Below are 18918 nucleotides of genomic sequence, written 5' to 3'. Positions count from 1 at the left end.
GTAATAGGAAAACATTTTGTGGAGCTTTTAACGAAAAAAAGTCAACAGAAATATATTAATTTAGTCCCCATTTCTTCCTTTCAAATTACATTTCCAAGTAAATCCTCCGATGTAGACGAAAACTATTAAAATATAATAAACATTTACAGAAAGAGAAGAACGTGTAATAAAAGTTCCCAGAAATCACACACGTGAACAAAACTTAAGTATTCCCCATCATCCGAAAAATCCAAGAGTCACAAGTTTCATTGAATATTGTGGCCAAGTTTTGTTTCAAATCTGTTTACATTGAAACGCTAATGACTCTCAGTGCCGCCACGTGCCGTCGTGTAAACCTGATTATCCAAAAGTGGCCATAAATCAAATAGTATATGCGAAAAGTAGTCGAGAAATTTGAGTACGCCAAATAGATTGTATTATCCCATTCTTCAGCAAATTGAAAACGTGATTCGACACCGACCACCTCCACCGATACGGAGGAGGGAGCCTATTCAATTAGCCATTCATTTAAGGTAATGGTCGCATTACATGGACCCCTTTGCATGGCGGTTTCAATGGGTTATTACCTATTATTGAGTCGTGAATACAAAGTGAATCACAGCGCACAGCCACAGCAGCAGCGGCGTTTGCCAGATATTTCCATTTACATTTCAACTACTAGAATGTATTTCCATTGAAACATGTGACACCTTGCACTTTGCACTGATTGTGTTTGTACTGCGCCGCTCGACGACGGCAACGGGGAAGGCAATTTGCCCAAGGTGGAAACGTCAGTAGTACTCTCGTAACAGTGTGAACACGGGCAGGGCTTCCGAGAGATTTCGATGTGGGAGGTGTGCTTTTCAGTGGCGTAGCCCCACAGAGCTGGACGGAGTGGAGGTGGAGTCCAGTGCTGCAGAGGAAGAGCACTGACAAATGTGAGAGATTTATGATGCAAATTGTATGTGACACTATCAGCTGACAGTGCTTTATCTGCCACAATGCAGCCATAAACTATATCAGGGGGAGCATATTTTTCCGGGGGGAGTTTTCCACTAAGTTGTCTATTTATGACTGTCGACTCTTGATGGATATTCTGTCCATTGATAGGAATCTTTTGCGCACTACTCGCACCCGAGCGAAGATGACAACCTATCAGGGTTCTCCCTAGCAGGTGAGCATGTGAGGGGATGTACTTTTGACAGAAAGGATACCCAACGCACACTTTCTCTTTCCCTCTGCTCGTCACAGCTTTTGCCGCTTGGAGTCACATGGCGCCCACATCTGTTAGTCAGCAGCAGCAGAGACGCCTGTAACGCTTGCGACCTTCTGACTAGAGATGGACGCGTGAACGTCGTTACAATCACGAAACTGAAAGAAATAGAATTGAGATTAAGAACTCACAAGAAAAATTAAGTTATTTTAAATAAGATTATTAACAAAATGGAAAACAAAAATTGATATATGTAGCTGAAGGTCCTAGTTTGTTCTTTATATGTACAATTTTTGAGGAAATGCAACTGATAGCTGAAAGCTGAAAGATTGCACCTTGATACCCTTCTGTTTCCTTTGGACACGAACGAAGAGGAGTGGTTTTTGTTTTTGGCACGGTTTCGCCCCTTCATTTCTCTGTTGCGTCTCTGCTTTTGACAGATTCGGAAATGCTGTAAAGAGTGACAAAAACAATGCGAGCCGAACCGAACGCCGACGCTACGCGACACACACACACGCCGGCGCCTCGCCTCTCTCGCCTAGCCTCGTTTGCTTAACTCGATAAAAGTGTGTGCTAGATGATGCCAAGGTGTATGGATGCAAGGTGAGGAGGCATTCGAGTGCTAGTCAATTTTGTTGGCCATCCGTATGGCTGAATTCTATGTAGCCAGGCTGTGAAACTGAATTTAAATATTCCATTGTCATAAGAGGTGTTGGACCGAGCATGGTTCACCTTGTATGACACACACCTTGGATGACGCTTAAGCAGCTTTTTGCTTGCTGCTGCTGCTGCTGCTACTGGCGCTGCCGCTGCTGCTGCTGCTGCTGCCGCTGCTGCTCACTTTTGGATAATAAAACTGGCAACGCGCACTCGAGCGCCAAGTCAATTTGCAAATGCTGCTCATACGCGGCGGCGGTGGCGGAAAATAAAAGAATTCACATAAATACTAAAGCTCGCCAGGCGACTGCGAGGCAATACGGTAATACTTGCTTGTCCCGGGTCCTCAGTCACCTTCACCCACAATCGCAAAATCACCTTCTCTCCTCCCGGTCCGTACCGTTCCCACGTTAACCGTGCGCGTGCGTACTCTGCTACGTGTCCGACGGCAGAGAGCAACCCCGCAGCAGAGGGGCCTCCCAAGCGCAGAGCTTCACGGCAGTCTTCATCTCGTGTCGTCCCTAGCAAGTTCCAGTTCGAAACATAACGGACAAAATTCGGCGACTGAAGTCGCGACCGCGCGTTGGTTGCCCAGATAACGGTGTTCGCGAAAAACGACAGAGCGGCGAGAGCAGCGTGCCAGTGAATCAGAAAATCTAAAAATTGTACGTGAATAAGTTGTGGTTACTGTACAAATCAAACTCAAATCCATCAAAAACTCCAATTGTGGAAGCTGAACTGTTTTTTGGTTTGCGAATTTCACCTTCCACAAGTGAAAACCGTTTAGTTTGGTGTTGCTGCTCGATATGTTCCCCTTCCTACTCCCCGTGTATGGTCATACCTAGACGAGATTCTCTAAATAAAATGTTGACGGCATTTAATTTGCATAAAAAAAACAACGAGCGCGTTGAAATATGAAATTATGGAAATATTCCAACAACAACACAAAAACAAACTCATGAAATTATCGCTCATACGTTTCATGAGCATAAACTGGCTCTCGCTCTAGTTCTCCCTCTCTTTTGCTCTCTATCTGTCTCCGTCTACCTTTGTTTTTGGTGAATTATTATAAACAAATGGGCCAAACAGTTTATTACGGGACAGTATATTCCGTAAATATTTATTTTCCAACAAAAATATTGAATGCATATCGGGAGCCAAAAACATTGATCCAACTGCGCCACAGCCACAGGATATCGCATTATTTTTGGACCAAATTCCAAATTGGCAGAGAATATCGGGGGAAAGGCATCCATTTGCATGTTCAGTTTGATGAGTCAGGGCTTAAAAATGTTTGAGCCCGAGAGAAAGTAAAATACCGTTGAGAAAATAATTTTCAATATTTGTGCTAATAATTGAAAAAGTGTGCTAAAAAGTGAGATTCCATGAATTAAATGTACTATTTTCAAAAGTCTAGGAGCTCTAGCAAAGTTTAAGTAGAAACACCTTTGGAATCGGAGAAGACCAAACAAATTATTGATGGAAGAGCAATACAAAATAAATACAGTTTAAATATCCATCAAGTGCATTCAAGATTTGGTTCCTTAAATATATGGAAATAAATTTGGTGGAGAGTTTAAGTGAAACAAACATTTGTATGTGGTATTTCTATACCCTTGAAGACCACTCTGCGGCGTGGACCCAGCCGAGACAAGCACTTAAAGCCAGACACGGACAATGGCAATAAAATAAAAACCGCAGTTTCAAAGAATTAGCAACATTGTTTGAGATCGTCTGCCAAACAAATCGAACTTTAGGACGTTGTTAAGTGTGTTAAACAGATTTATTGTAGCACGAAGGGAAGAACAATACAAAATAGATGTGGGCAGTGTTACATATACAATGTATGATCATCAGCTGGCGGAGGCGGATGATAATGAATTGCATTTCTAATCGTCTTTCGTGTGCTGCTCTTTGCAGAACTCCCAGTGGACCCAACACCACGAAAGGCACTCTCCATGAACGGCTCCTCGAGCATACCTAGACCGCAGCTGAAGAGAACACCCAACAACTTTCCCTTATAACGAATACTCCCCGCTAACCTGGACCAAACCGCGACTAAGCCAAAGTGAACACACACACAGCGAGTGTGCTACCTACCGACTATCACATACCGTAGCCGTAATTAGTCAATGCCAAATATGATAGTCGACAAGTCGGATCTGGTGGGCGAGAACGCCTGGACGAAGCTGCTGCCCGAGGGCGACAAGGGCAAGACCCCAATCATTGTGAAGATGAGCAACAGCAACAACAATGAGACCTCTGTCCATCCGGACAGCACGCAACTCAGCGTGGACCAACTGGTGGTGGCCACCACACCGGGCGGTGTGTCGGAGACGGCATCCGGCGGACCCGTTCTCGAGGAGAGCTACAAGCGCAGTGCCACCTATGCCTCGAACATCAACAGCACCGGGGGCGAGTCCAGTGGCAGTGGCACTCAGCTCTCCCGCAAGGAGTCCATCCTGGGCACCTTCCACAGACAGCTCAGACGGTCCATCAAAGCCGTCAGCGAATCCCCCGGACAACTAAACAGGTGAGTAATCCCTCTCACCTAAAAAGATAGATAATTAAAAGAGCACTTCCTGCTTGTGCTTAAAGAACATTACTCATCCAAAACAATGAACCTTCATTTAGATGGCTCTTTAGAAGATCCAAGTATTAGTAGGTCAATGTAAAAGTAAATAGCTGTGGCTCTTATATCATATTATTGTTGTCAAGGCAAACAAACTGGGATTCCAATCTTCTGTAGCATAAGGAATATTGAATCATTTCAGCACTTGTTTTGGATACAATAAATGCAATGTACATAAACATGTATTTGGCGCGCAATTTTGCATCAGATTTCGAGAAAATTCACTTGGTCAGTCATTCTATTAAATATAGCCGCATAATCCAACGCCAGACAAATTCGGCTGCAAACGAGCAGAGAAATTATTTTCTTTGGCAACGCCTCCTCACACACGCGTGTCCCTGCCACCGATAGGCCGGGCGTATCCGTTTCACCGCTTTGATATGCAAATGTCTGGTCGTCTGACGTCTGATGTCTGACCACCGCCAAATAATGCCTAAGATAATGCAATCATGAGCCAAAGAGCGGGGGAACATACACTGAGAAAGAGAAATAGAACGATAGAGCGGGGTTCGGGTCGGATTGGATGGGAGGCATTCGAGCGAGATAAACCTTTTGAGTTGATTGCCTGAAATGACAAAATTGAATTATTTTTGATTTAAATGCCGCGACTGTGGGTGGACAATTAAATATTATTTCCGCCTGCTGTTCAGCCAGAGCCAGAGCCAGATCCAGAGCTGGAGCTACTGTATATGAGTATCATTCTGATTCTGATGCTGCCTTAATTGGGCTTAGAATCCATGCCTTGTGAACGGCCCTGACATTAGGCGTGCGTGTGTTGTTTACAGAGCCACACTACATACACTTTATATCTACATATTTTGAAAGTAAACAGCTCTCTCTCTCTCGCCGGCACGCTGTTGACCGACTGTGCCGTAGCATGTTTATTGAGAACATTCTACCGGGAGGGTAGGTAGAAGAGCTACTAGAGTCAATGATCGCACCTGTCCGTGCTGTGCCGTGATCGCATTCTGGCGTTCTCTGCCTTGACACGAATTTGCATAATGCGAAAGAGCCGCCGCAAATCGGAATCGGAATGAAGTGTCTCGCTTTTCAGAATCCACTTTTGCGGCCCATAAGTCAATTAAAAACGTGTTAAACGCCCCGACAGCTCATTGCGGTTCGTTCTGGCCGAATGCCAGGGGTGCTCGAATCGTAGGGGATTTCCTATGCGGATCGAAGCGAGAATTATGCTTGTCAATGGTCAAGATCTCCCCCAGGCTATATATAGGCTGCCTCTGTGGGAGTGGGATCCAATACCAATGTTTACACATTCTCAATGGTCCGATTCGGCACACTTTCTTCGGAGAATCGCAATCTTCGATTGTCTGCTGTGCGTATGATTAATTTGCAGCCGTTCAAACAGTCAACAGTCGACAGTCGCAGCAGTCGGCACTTGTTCTCCCCCTTTCATTTCCGCTGAGAACTGATTTGGCCAATATTTGGAGACGCGACGCCACTCGAGAGCCAAAAGCTAACGCCAATAGCCTGTCCGATTCGACCTGTTGCTCACGATTCAGCGAAATTAATTATTTTTATTATGATAGATTCATTTGATAATTCCCTCGCTCCCCAGTGGAATAACCCGCTGGGTTGTTGCCTGCCGATAATAATAATTCGCAGAGAGACAGAAGTATTACTGTCGACTCGACTCGGTAGAGATTGTGCAAGATCTACTCATGCACCATTGATCACATGTTCCTTAATTGATCCACACGATTGTAATGCGAATTATGTATTAATTTTAGACGGTACTCGTTATAGATCTTGTGAATGATGGCTACAACGATAAATAAGTAAAATTATTGTTATTCGTTATAGAATTCATCTAAATGGGTCAGAATCTTATCACCAGGAATAAACCGTGGAGTGTACGATTTTAATACCTTAATTCCAGAACGTCACTTGTAGATTTCAAACTTTTGATCCTTCCCACTTGATAGATTGAATGATCCCCGGGGGCACCCTGTCCATGTGTCCATCATGTGACTGAGGAACTTTAGAACTTTCGAAGTAGAACGGAATGGAGACCCTCGTAAAATGGGTTGGGCGTGTGCAAAAAGGCTTGCCATTGATAACTGCAAACAATACGAGTATCAAATATCAGCTGCGATTGAAAGGTGGCTATAAATTGTTCGAAATGCAAAGGAAAAATTGACTCGTTCGAAAGTCGTCATTTCTGAATGCGTAGGATGTGTGCCGTCGGGAGTCACATGCACTTCTCTGATCTATTTTTAGGATGGGAGGGAAGAAATATGAACAATTTTCCATAGATTCCATAGTCCAAGCCGAGAGCCCTGTCCAGTCCAGTCGAGACGCTAATCAGTTAACGAATCGTGATTTAATTTGTTTCCCCCACTAAGCAGACGTGCCTGATTTGATTATCGAATATCGTGGCTATACCACGCAGATATTCACATGGTTATATCGCACATACATACACACACATGTATGTTGGATGTATATTATATATTTATGTACATATGTACATATGTACATATGTATAGCCTTTATGGCACTAAGGGAAGATGCAGTTATAAATTGAGTTTTATGCGGCGCTAATTGGCGAAAATCTTAAAACTTGATTCGCAACTCCCTTCCCCCCACTCACTCTCTCTCTCTCCCACCCTTCCACAGAGAACGGCTTTAATTGTCTTTTGTTTTGTTTTGTTTTCTTTTTGTTTTCTCTCATTTGACAACAATTTATCGAAACGACGATCATTGCCGCCCGTCAGGAGAATGTAACTGTTAAAGCTTAAGGCGATTACATCTGCGGCAGCCATAAAGTGCGGGGAATTGCCTTGATTTGTGGGCGAATTAAGCCTGGGGGCCGCTGCCAGGCTGCCAGCTTCCTGCTGCCATCCCAACGACCCATCAAGGGAGGGCGAGAGAGCGATAGCAAGAGAGATCAGATCTGCCATTCGGCGTGCTTCTCCGCCGAATTATTGAGCGACAATTATCAGCTGTTGTATATCAACAGCTCTCTCGCGCTGTGTGTGTGGTGTGTGTGTGTTTTTGTCATTCTGTTTGTGTTTGCTTTGCTTTGCCTTTGCCGCTGCTTGTACCGTACCTCTTCTGCTATCGCTTCTTCCACTCGAAGCTCAAAATAAAAAGCAACAAAGCTGTCAGCCGAGCATTTCGGTTTTAGTCGTCTTCGCAGAAAGTTATACACCTGTGCCGCCGCTCACCGAGCTGCCACTCTCTCGCGTGATCGCGTGCTCGTTCTCTCGCTCTCTCTCGTTGCACCAATGACATCTGTGTCTCTATTTAAGCGAACTTCTGTGCCACACGGCGCTCAGTTGTGAATGCGACAACACCGTTGAAAGAGTCATAGCAAAACCGATAGTCAAGTGGAACGTGCCACGCTTGAATATTTTTACGTAGTCCATCTGACCCGTTGCCGCCGCCGCGACGCGCCGATATCGCTGTGAATATAATGCGCGCTTTTGTTTATTTCAAAATAAAAACCATTTTTGCCTTTCCCACCACAAAAAGAACGCATTTCTGATCAAGAGCCGCCAGAGTGGGCAAAAATTGTATCATAAAAAGTCCAAATACGAATAAAAAAAGTTCCGTTTTGTGTGTTCAAGTTTATCGGTGGAGAAACCAGCCTCACACAACACGAAATAATCCAACCATAATCCAACGATAACGTCATCCGCTGCGACACCCGACAGTATTAAAAGTATTATTCAAAACAAGTGCTCGAATCTTTTATTGTTTTCCAAATGCAAATTTCAACGCTCTGCTGTGACCACCGTTCCAACTGAGAAAACAAGAACAACGCTACCACAGGAGCAGCTCAGGACAGAAAGCGAGCGCTTTTGTTGTTGCTGTCAAAGGCCGCAATTGCTGCTGCTGGGCCGCTACATTAGCTAAAAATTTAAATACTTAGTGTTACACAACTTAAAGGGAGGGCAGCCACACGTGTTTGGACTGAAATATTGTAACGCCTCAACATTTGTACGCAATTCCTTGTGGGCAACATGAAGCGTCTGATGACCTGGGAGCGTGATCTGGTGGATGCCATGTACGAGTAAGTGGCAAAGACAAAACGATTTCATTTATCATATAAGCATTATGTATATACTCGTACATGTACTCGTACTCGTACAGTGGATAACATTCAAGTAGTTCAGGTTTTCAATTGCTTTGTTTTGAAGAGACAGCGGCATCGGCATCGGCATCTCGGCATCACGTGCTTGCCTCAAACTTGTTTGAATTCCATTGAACTCGAGGCATAAAAGTGATCATTCCATTGGGAATTTAGGGTACAGTAAAACATATGCTGGTCCCTTTGGAGAGTGTGTACTGTGCAATGTCATCAAGCCAAAATAAAATGTAATATGTACGCGAGCATGGCAACAGCAGCATAGAAAGCAGCAGAACAACTCTTATACCAGCCGACATGCAGATGCATCAGCTGGCGAACGAAAAACGTATAAGAGAAACGCATGTGATCTTCCTCGAATAAGAGAGCGAGAGACAGAGAGAAGAGAGGGAGCGATTGCTGATCGTTGGTTGAATTTAAATGCCGGCACCTTTACCTTTATAAATAATTTAGAGGCCGGTGAGAAATGCCTTACCATGCTGGCGATATGCCACCAACACACGCAACAAACAAAAACCGTTTAGGCTTTGGAAAGGATTTTCTCAAGTTTAAGATATTAACGATTGCCCGCACACTTTTTTATTTGCTTTGCGGCTCATACAGCTCTGGCGATATTTGCATTTTTCCATAGCTCTACAACCATTAGGCTTCCATGTGAGAGATAAGCAAAAGTAGGAAAAGACAGCAGTAGGAACATGCAGAGCGCTTATCTGGTGATTTTTAATTGTATTATGGAAAGAAGGTCAAGGTTTTACTGACGCTTCTGTTCGTACTTGCTGATTAAATAAGAAATTAAGTGAGACCTTGTGGCAGTGCCAGATGCTTTTGTAGAGAGTGTAACTGTTTGGGCTAAAGGCTATGTTTTGTTGAGACTGTACTTTTTCGTACAATCAACAAAGAAAACGTATACCAATTTCGTATAATTGAACCATATTAAAATCGACTTTCCACAGCCATAAGCTGAGGATCAGCCCACCTTTGTGGAGACTGTACTTCAGAGACAATTTTGGGAAGCAGAAAGCGTGTAGTCATTAGCTCAACAAGCTTCACTCTCTGTCTCTCTCTTGGCGTTTTATGCTTCTTGTGCAACCTTTTGTGTACCTGCTGACAAGACGCAGGCGACTGTCACATGGCCATAATATTTGCCCGGTTTATTTCTGCTGTTGCCAGTGCTCCTCAGGGGCTCTGTGTACCTTTCTTAGTGCGAGTGTGAGTATTATTTACAAGTGTGCCGCAAGCGACTCGCGATTAAGACAGATAAACCGAATCGCTGTTGATAAAGTCTGCGCTGCGGCCCCACTGACACTGCGCATTGGTTAGCACCTGGAAACGGGGCTTCGACTTGGGCTTGGGCTTGGCTTGAGCTTTGGGGGCTGTGCATATCTCCGGATGTGACTCACGAGATGACAGATACATTCGCTCCGCTTGTTTGTAGATACTTTTCCAGTTAATGACGAACGGCGAGAGCTCTGTTGCTGTCGTTGATAATTTCATATGCAAATGTCCGCGCGTCTTCATTTGATTTTGGGGATTGAGCCACCTCAGCCATCTGCCTGGTATTTATGGTCATAATTTCTTTATTCGCACACTAATTGCGATCGCAATTCAAGGTGGAAACTTCCTAGACACAGACGGTGGGAACGGCTCTAACATCTCCAGCAAACATCGATGATAAATACTCGGACATGCTAAGTGGTTGCTCAATTTGGGTGCTCTGTGTGCTCCGGTTTACCCAGCGACACACGTTCGCAGCGTGACTCCAAAGCTAATAATATCTCTGCAGTTAATATATTCATTTGCAATTTGAATGAAGGGAAAATTTAGCAAATAACAAGGGTTATAAATGTTTGAAGAACGACTGGGAGAAAGTTATATTTGAGATATTTGTCGTACCTTTTCCGCAGCTATTACTTGATCTCATTCTTTCTTCAGTAGATCCCTCATAGTGATCTTCTATCGTACACTAAACTTTGCACCAAAGTACAAGGCTTTTGGGCCCTATCTCATCTCTCTTTGGCTTAAAAGTAACCACGCCGTCAGTTGGACTTTTATGAGCTCTAAATTCGTGAAATCTTCTTTTGACTACTGTCCGTTTCCACCGACTTAGTAATCAGGGCCGTCTTTGGACTGTCAAAAGTTTAGTCATACTGTTTAGTGGTCATATCATTGGCATAAGATTGCCATATCTTTACACCGATAGCAATGCTTGACTACAAATGCCATGATTACCACCTTCTGCTGTTGCTGTTGCTGCTGCTGCTGCTCATGCGTCACAGCGTTGACGTCACACAATGTTTGGGTTATCAGAGATATTGCTCTAGTCTTGGTATTAGTCTGCACTCTTTATATGTAACATTACTCATGGGTATGGGAATTATGGGCTCAGACATCGCTGGCCCGCCGAGGGGTTCTTCCCGCTTCCAAATGCTTTATGGGCCAACAAACTGTTTGTTTGTTTGGCTCTTTTGCAGAGTAGTTTCCGCGACGTGATCAGAAAGGCACTTGAGATAGGAAACACCCCAAAGCGCCATTTTTTATAGTTAATGGATTATCATACGCCCATGAAAATGGTAGCTGTAGAACGGGCGGGGGTCATTCAACTGCAGAATTCGGTAGACAACTGCCAACAGGGAAATTCTGTCTATTTTTACACGAGCAAAGTTCGAGGGAAATCTATCTGGCAGATAGAAGGCAGCACGAACCGGATAGAGGGGGATATGTTTGAGATAAATCGCAGATAAATATATCTTCGGTTCTTTCCTTTGTTTTTTCGTTTCTGCAGCAAAACAAATAATAATTGAGTCAGTCAATCCGCAAATATCTGATTAGCTACTGGAATAAGGCTTTCCTTCAATGTTCTCCCAACGATCTCCCGCACCTGGCACCTTGCACATGTGTCAATCCCCAAGAAAACCCCCATGCTAATGAGGCAAACAGATATCTACTCTCCTCACGTGTGTGTTTGTGTATTTGACAGATGTCTATGTATGAGTAGATACAAGCAGAACAAACAGAGTACATGTGTAATTAGGTAAAAATGAGTAAATGAGGCGGCAAAACCAACAACAACAACAACACATTCGACAAAAACAATTTGTTTTGTGTGTGGTGGGGTGTGGTGTGGTGGGGCATTCGTGGGTTCGTTCGGTTGGTTGGGGGATTATGGCGGGGCCTCTCCTCGGCTGGGAATATCAACAAAGCGACGAAGGCAGACTTTTAAATTTTGCTGGCCCGACTGCCGACAGTTGGCTAAAAGTTGTGCGATCGCACAGTTCACCCATTAAAAAAGATACCAGATATATTTTACGCGATCCACAAATGAATTGAAGACTGAAGTGAAGAGTTACCACATAGAGAAGAGTTACCCATCGAAATGCTTTCGTGTCACTTGTTTGACTGCTCGTCGGCGGCACACCGTTGCCTCGTGCTGAAACACTGTCCGTGTTGTATTTTTATATCAATGACAAACTAGAACAAGAAGCAACGTTTTATCAGTGTTTTTCTGTTTGCCAAAACAAAAAAGAACAAAAAAAGAACAGCAAGAAGCTCTCTGCTCTGCAGAGATTCTGTATTTTACGTTCCGCACTCTTGTGATTCGATAAAAATCAACGATTGATCAACGCACTCAAAATGTCAGAGATACGCCGCAGTCTCAGTCGCCTGTCGATGATCATGTATCGTGCCACACATTCCAGCGAACAGTCATGGGCAGAGGAGCTGCTGAGGTAAATGGAGATCGATTAATGATGCACGATGGAAGGATCAGCGGAGTGGCTTACGAGTAAAGATCTCACTCGCTCAAAGATCATCCAACTAAATCGATTTCTTTATCTAATTTTTCCTATCATAATAGTTTACATAGAGCACCAATTACAATATTTTATGCATTCCTAAGCTAAGCGCTCTATAAAGCCACTTCAAAGTAGATTTACTCACATTCGCATTCTTCCAATCTACTAAGGATTCCGGTTCTAGGCGTATTTAGTTGTGCAAACATCAGTGTTAGCTGGTTAACGGTGTTTCATAACAGTTGTGGAATGCTCGATAGTCGCTCCGTTAGTCGCCCTTGGGGTTTATTTAAACAGCTTCGATCTCATTGCTAAACATACGATGTTTACCGTGCATAAATATTCGCACAACTCGAATATGCATCTGTATATTCAGAGTTGGGAATTATAAATGGATGTTTAATTGAATGCCGCATAAATATTTGCCTGGCTTTTTTAGCTGAAAGGAAATGTATACAGATGTGTGTGTGTGGATGGGCTTTATTCTATCCACCTTTAAGTTCAAAGTTCACCTAAATAAAAGCCTATGAAAGCAGATTGTTTTATCTAGCATTTATCCGCATCTGTGCCACATTTTGTGCCCCATTTTGCCCCTTCCTGTACACGATTTCTGCGAGTGTCCATTATATGTTGACAAGATTTCAGTGGCTAAATTCAGATTCATAATTATCGTTCGCCTTTGCCATTTACATTTTTGGCAATGAAAACGGAACGGTTGTATGCCATTAAAGTGCAGCACGTATCAGAAGTGTAGGAAACTCTGTTTGAAAATACAAAGAAAATGTAGAACTGTATCTCTCCCGCTCCCTATTCTCATTCCCACCTTTCTCTTTTCTTCACCAATTCTTGCTCACTCTGCTCTGCTTCTCTTCGTGCCATTCTTGCCCATCATTCCCTCACTTATTGCAAAACTTACACTTCCACAACAAATGATCGATCACTTCAAAATCCATGCACAAATTAAATCCCACACATTTCATATGATAGTATTTCGAAACGTGCTGTAAAAACGTCTGGCACTATTCTGCGCTCGCTGTTGGCATTCGTTTTTGCCTCTGAATTATGGCCAGCACTTCTACCGATTTACAATATCCTAAACGAGAGATATTATGGTACATGCAATGGCCATAAAACACTCCACAGAGGAAACATTCAATTTGCATTCCCCAAACATTCCCCCAGACAAACCTCAGGTCAATGACGTCAATGGGAAACAACTGATCAAACCAAACCTCAAATTAGATTATGATCACGACCATGGTCAACTTATTTGCACCTTTAAAAGTGCATTTCCACGATCGACAGAGAGAGAGGGAGAGAGAGAGACAGACCCTCCGACTTAGAGAGTACAATTTATTGGCGCCTGGCCAGCAGCAGCGGTAGGGGAATGATTCGTGAAATTCCATAGCGAAAAAATCTCTAAAGCACCTCTAGACTTGCACCTTCGATTTGGTTGCGTTCATCTTGTCGAAGGTTAGTTCTGTTATGATTTTAAGCGTTTCGGTTTGAGTATATTTCAGGGGTTTATCTCTAAGGCAGAGCCTTAATTGCAGGTCATTAGCCATTAGCCCAAGGCCCAGGGCTTATCTCTATTATATAATTGTTTTGTAGAACATAAGTGTTTTCTCCGTATCTCTGGAAAACTGGACTATACACTTCCAGCTGATATCAGAAATGCTGTCGTTTGTGTCGTTCCATTCAACTTGTTTCGTGTACACCTCCGCGGCATCAACCAGTTCTTCCCCCCAGAAGGTTTACACAGACTACTTATAATATTATTATTGCATTTGGCAAACAAGCCAAAAAATCATATCGAAAAAATAAACAACTTAAAGCCGGTTTATTAGCATTAGAACACAGCAACAACCAGCATCGACAGGAGACTTTGACTTCATTTAATGAACTCTAATGCCACTCCACTCCACTGCCGGCACTCCCCCCACTGATAATTCTACGAATTTTGATTGAGTTGAGCGTACCTGATTCGCAGTTCTAAAACCAAAAGAATCGTCATGTTTTATTCTAAGAAATTCTATAATTTAAAAAGGTTTATTATATGGCATGAAGAGACTTTTTATAAATTATATTTATTTTCCGCAAAATATAATGTAGCTACGATTCTCCCAACATCTCTCTCTTTATCTGTGGTATTTCAATGTTATGTGAAAGGTTCATGAAGAGTATTATTAATGTTATAAATGTTTATTTTGTAATCCGACATTTCTCAATTAATTAGTTTCTATATAATGAAAATTGCGAATGACATAAATCGGACAGTTCTTTCATTAGGAAATTTCTATTCCATTGAGTTTTTATAATGATATTAAATCATTGATATGTCGCCAGTTATTTATTACCTCATCATCAGCTGCCTCTTGCTAAAAGTCGAACTTCCGATCGCATTAATAGATAAGCAATTTGTAAGCTTCGGTTCTTAGGAGAGTGAGAGAAAGGGAGAGAGAGATAAAGAGAGAGCATTCCATTAAGTAGTCGTCGTGTGTGGGGAGCATTCCGCTGGAATGCAATCCACCATACACAGAGGAGTGATGGAGGGGGGGAGAGTAGGAGAGGGAGGGTGCTGATAAAGAGTGCAAATGAAACGAAAACGGAATGGAAATGTATGGCAAAGTAAAACAGAAACTGCACTGATTTCTGTTTTGTGTTTCAGTCGGTAAGCGAGGGAGGAGAGAGCATTTACAGTTACAGTTATTCCGGCAAAAGCTTAAGCAAAGCTTTCAAAGACCCCGTGATGGCTCTCCCTCCTCCGCAGTGTTAATCAAGCTTCAGTGATGATCGCAATGATCCATAGAAGATCTCCTAAACACAACCAAAACATTAATAACCAATGAGCTTCGAATTGGATTCACGACTCCTAATGCTGTTCGTTATCGGCCTGGTGTTTGTCCTATGCTTCTCCAGTATTGTGCTACAGGCCATGATGTGGTAACAGAATAAAGTATCCTATAAAGTATCCATTGATGTTCCATCTGGGAATGTGTTTATGGGTAGAGAGTCACTCAGAGACAATCTCTTTTGTGATGTGATTTCCTGTTTTTGCCAAGATTTATTCAGTTCCCGGACAAAGAACGTGTACAATCGGTTGCTTCTTGGTGTATTCCTTGTGATTGAATGTGTTTTTTCTTCCCTTCTGTGTTTTTAAAGATAGCAAGACGTGTGCCCACGAGAGGCACACACTTAATATAGAGATGTGAAAATAAAACACCGAAATATAATCATTCCATAAGCATTCGGGGGAATGTTGTGTAAACCCTCTGCTGATAAGCACCTGCAAAGAAAGCAGGCAGAAGCCGCGACCCCAAATCTCACTCTTATCCAAGACTTTCCCCTGAAAGAACATACCTAAATATCTACCAGGATAAATATACATTTGTAAATCCGAAATGTTTTATTCTAACATCTGCTCTGTGGTCTGCTTTCAGGTACCGGCAGACACGTTTCAGCTCGCGGCGTGTCCGCAAACGTGTGGTGTTCAAGCATGGCGAATGCAACGTGGTGCAGGGAAATGTGGCCAAGAGACGTCGTCGATATCTGCAGGTGAGTCGCTGAGAGGAGGCGTGTGGCAAGTGCGTGGCTATGTATGTATATCTGGCAGCGTGCCTCTGGTGTGTGGGGTCTAAATATATCGGGTCTTTCTCTTGCATTTCCGTTTGCATAACTCAAACAGAGAGAGATAGAGATGGGGAGGGAGGGAGGGGGACTAGAATACGGTCTTATGTAAAGTCACTTTCAGTGTAATACAAAATTTTAGTCGTTTGTTTCTTTTCAACAGGACATCTTCACGACATTGGTGGATGCTCAGTGGCGCTGGACGCTGCTCGTTTTCGCCGCCAGCTTCGTCATTTCGTGGGCCTTCTTTGGGTTCATCTGGTGGATCATCGCCTATGCCCACAACGACCTGGAGTACATCAATCTGAGGGACAAGCAGCCCGATCTGGTGGCCAATATGACGCACACGGTGTGCGTGACGGAGGTGAAGAGCATCATGACCGCCTTCCTCTACTCGGTGGAGACGCAGACGACGATCGGCTATGGCAATCGCTACGTGACGGAGGAGTGCCCCGAGGCCATCTTCACCATGTGCATCCAGTGCATCACGGGCGTCTTCATCCAGGCCTTTATGGTGGGCATTGTCTTTGCCAAGCTCTCGCGTCCCAAGAAGCGCGCCCAGACGCTGCTCTTCTCGCGTAATGCCGTCATCTGTCATCGCGACGGTGTGCCCTGTCTGATGTTCCGCGTGGGCGATATGCGCAAGTCCCACATCATCGAGGCGCACATCAGGGCGCAGATAATCCGCAAGAAGGTCACCAAGGAGGGCGAAGTGCTGCCGTTCTACCAACAGGAATTGCACATAGGAGCCGACGGCGGCGAGGATCGATTGATGTTCATCTGGCCCACCACCATTGTCCACAAGATCGATCGGAACAGCCCACTGTACATGCTCTCCGCCTCGGACATGCTAAAGGAACGCTTTGAAGTTGTCGTTATGCTGGGTAAGTCGATCATTCTTCTCTTCTCTCCGTTGAGTTTACTAATCCGTACTCGCTTGCAGAGGGTGTCATCGAGTCCACTGGCATGACCACGCAGGCGCGCAGCAGCTATCTGCCCTCGGAGGTGTTGTGGGGTCATCGGTTCGTCAATGTGGTGTCCTTCCGCAAGGAGACCGGCGAGTACGAGGTGGACTACACGCTCTTCAACAACACCTACGACGTGGACACGCCCCTGTGCAGTGCCAAGCAGCTGGACGAGCTCAAGTCGGAGTACTCGAGGAGCGCCAAGAGCTGTCTGGGCGCGGCCCCATTTCCGGATCGCGCCCTCTCGGCCAGCTTGTTCCAGCGCATTGCCTCCGCGGCATCGGTGGACCATCTGGATCCGGCGAGCGACGAGTCGCTGGATTCGGGCCGTCTGCAGATACGCTCCCATTCCATTCCCAACGGCGTTCTGGCCAGCGAGCTGGAGCCGCTGAACAACAACAAGCAGGGGGCCTCCTTCACCATGGGCGGACTGACCATAACGACGACGGCGCCCAGCATACCCAACCTCTCAAGTATTAACGAGAAGACCAACTCTGGTAATTCCATAAACAGCAGCAACTACAGCAACAACAACAGCCTCAGCACGCTGGCCATAGGATCGGGGCCTGGCAGTGGCAATGGCAGTGCCCCAGCCACGAGTCCCAGCAATGGCAGCATCCGCAAGTCGAATCCGCGTCGCCTGAGCATCAAGCAGGATCAGCTGCCCATCGATTCCATATGTTGATATTATTACAAGTAGATTGAGGATGTGAGGAGGGAGAGCTCTTCCCCATGCCCCGCTCCCCACCCTCCTACGATGTTGTATTCGATTTAAGTGTAAGGCTCCTCCTCTATTCTAACTCTAACTCAAAGTGCATAGGTTAAGCCAGATGATTCCCGTCAAAGCCATAGAGCTGCTGCAGCTGTGAAACTTTCCCCCAATCCCTGACTCCCATCCCATGCTGAAGCGGAGGCAATTTGATTGCTTCCGAAGGAACCAACCCTCTAAACGATTGTACTATGTATAGCCTAATGAAAGATGAATGATGAATGATGTACGTTGATGATAGCTTTAGTTGTATTGAATTTACTATAATTAAGCTAAACAACATTGATATTACCGCAAAGTACGATGTGAGACACAGAAACCAAAATGCTGCAACTTCCTCGTAAGCTTAGACCACTAGAAAAATGTTTATAAAGCTCACTACACATAAATAAATAACATTTAGCCACTATAATGACATGAAATGAAAATGAAATGATACGAACGGAATTTTGAATTCCCTTTTACCCCATTCTAATTGTTGAACAAAGCACAAAGTAAACTGTTTCAAAAACACGAGCTTGAATTCTGAATAATGTGTGGACAATAAAATTGTATGAGCATGAATGATTTATGTAGATATGTATTTTATGTGTAAGTGTCGCCAAGATTGTGAAAGTGAAAGACCAAGAATATACCCGTATAAGATAAATCTAAAACTGTTTATGTTTCCTTGGGTTGGGCCAAGCATTGAATCTTTTGGATTTCGAAAAAGTCTGCTAAAAATCCGAAATATAGCGATTTGGAAACAACCAATATTTCATGAACCATGGCATACTTTCAGGCTGAGCGGCGAATGCGTTTGAACAAAAATTAAAGTATCTTTTAGGGTTAGTATTTATTAATGGTGGTTGTTGTACAACAATAGCAACAACCAATTTTGTTGTACAACAAAAGCAACCACCATTTTTTTTTGTACAACAAAAGCAAACACCATTTTTATACCCGGTACTCGAAGAGTACAACAATAGCAACAACCATTTTTTTTGTACAACAATAGCAACGACCAATTTTATTGTACAACAAAAAGAACAACCGATTTTCATACAACAATTGACTGTTTTTCTTTTTCTCCATTATTTGTGGGCCGTAGAAGACATAAAGGAACAAGGATATATTCCCTAATCCGTCCTTTTTCGGGTGCCAATCGTTCATACTTCCTACGATCTAATGATGATGAAAT

General features: G+C 43.9%; 1 protein-coding gene across 5 annotated transcripts; it reads left to right on the top strand.

Annotated features, from left to right (window-relative positions):
- Positions 1-2098: 2098 nt before the first annotated feature.
- Positions 2099-18303, top strand: LOC117896396 (G protein-activated inward rectifier potassium channel 3). 5 transcript variants are annotated; one of them, XM_034804704.1, is made up of 5 exons: positions 2099-2171; positions 3770-4382; positions 15818-15932; positions 16168-16888; positions 16948-18303. In XM_034804704.1, the coding sequence occupies exons 2-5, from the start codon at positions 3982-3984 to the stop codon at positions 17652-17654; spliced, it is 1944 nt and encodes a 647-aa protein (XP_034660595.1). In that variant the 5' UTR covers positions 2099-2171; positions 3770-3981; the 3' UTR covers positions 17655-18303. The 5 variants fall into 5 exon arrangements, with proteins under 5 accessions (XP_034660595.1, XP_034660594.1, XP_034660598.1 ...); XM_034804703.1 differs by lacking the exon at positions 2099-2171 and adding an exon at positions 2214-2514; XM_034804707.1 differs by lacking the exons at positions 2099-2171; positions 3770-4382 and adding an exon at positions 7687-8514.
- The last annotated feature ends 615 nt before the right edge of the window (positions 18304-18918 follow it).

This window comes from Drosophila subobscura, chromosome O, assembly GCF_008121235.1.
Source record: "Drosophila subobscura isolate 14011-0131.10 chromosome O, UCBerk_Dsub_1.0, whole genome shotgun sequence".
In the NCBI taxonomy this organism is placed as follows: Eukaryota; Metazoa; Arthropoda; class Insecta; order Diptera; family Drosophilidae; genus Drosophila; species Drosophila subobscura.
Note: the sequence above shows the minus strand (reverse complement) of the source record. Positions and strands in the feature narration are given on the sequence as shown.

Excerpts from the sequence above, each read along its gene's own strand:
- LOC117896396 (XM_034804704.1), top strand. The coding sequence starts at position 3,982 with ATGCCAAATATGATAGTCGACAAGTCGGATCTGGTGGGCGAGAACGCC. Across the intron at positions 15,933-16,167 it reads GACGTCGTCGATATCTGCAG|GACATCTTCACGACATTGGT; the intron begins GTGAGTCGCTGA and ends TCTTTTCAACAG. Across the intron at positions 16,889-16,947 it reads TGAAGTTGTCGTTATGCTGG|AGGGTGTCATCGAGTCCACT; the intron begins GTAAGTCGATCA and ends ACTCGCTTGCAG.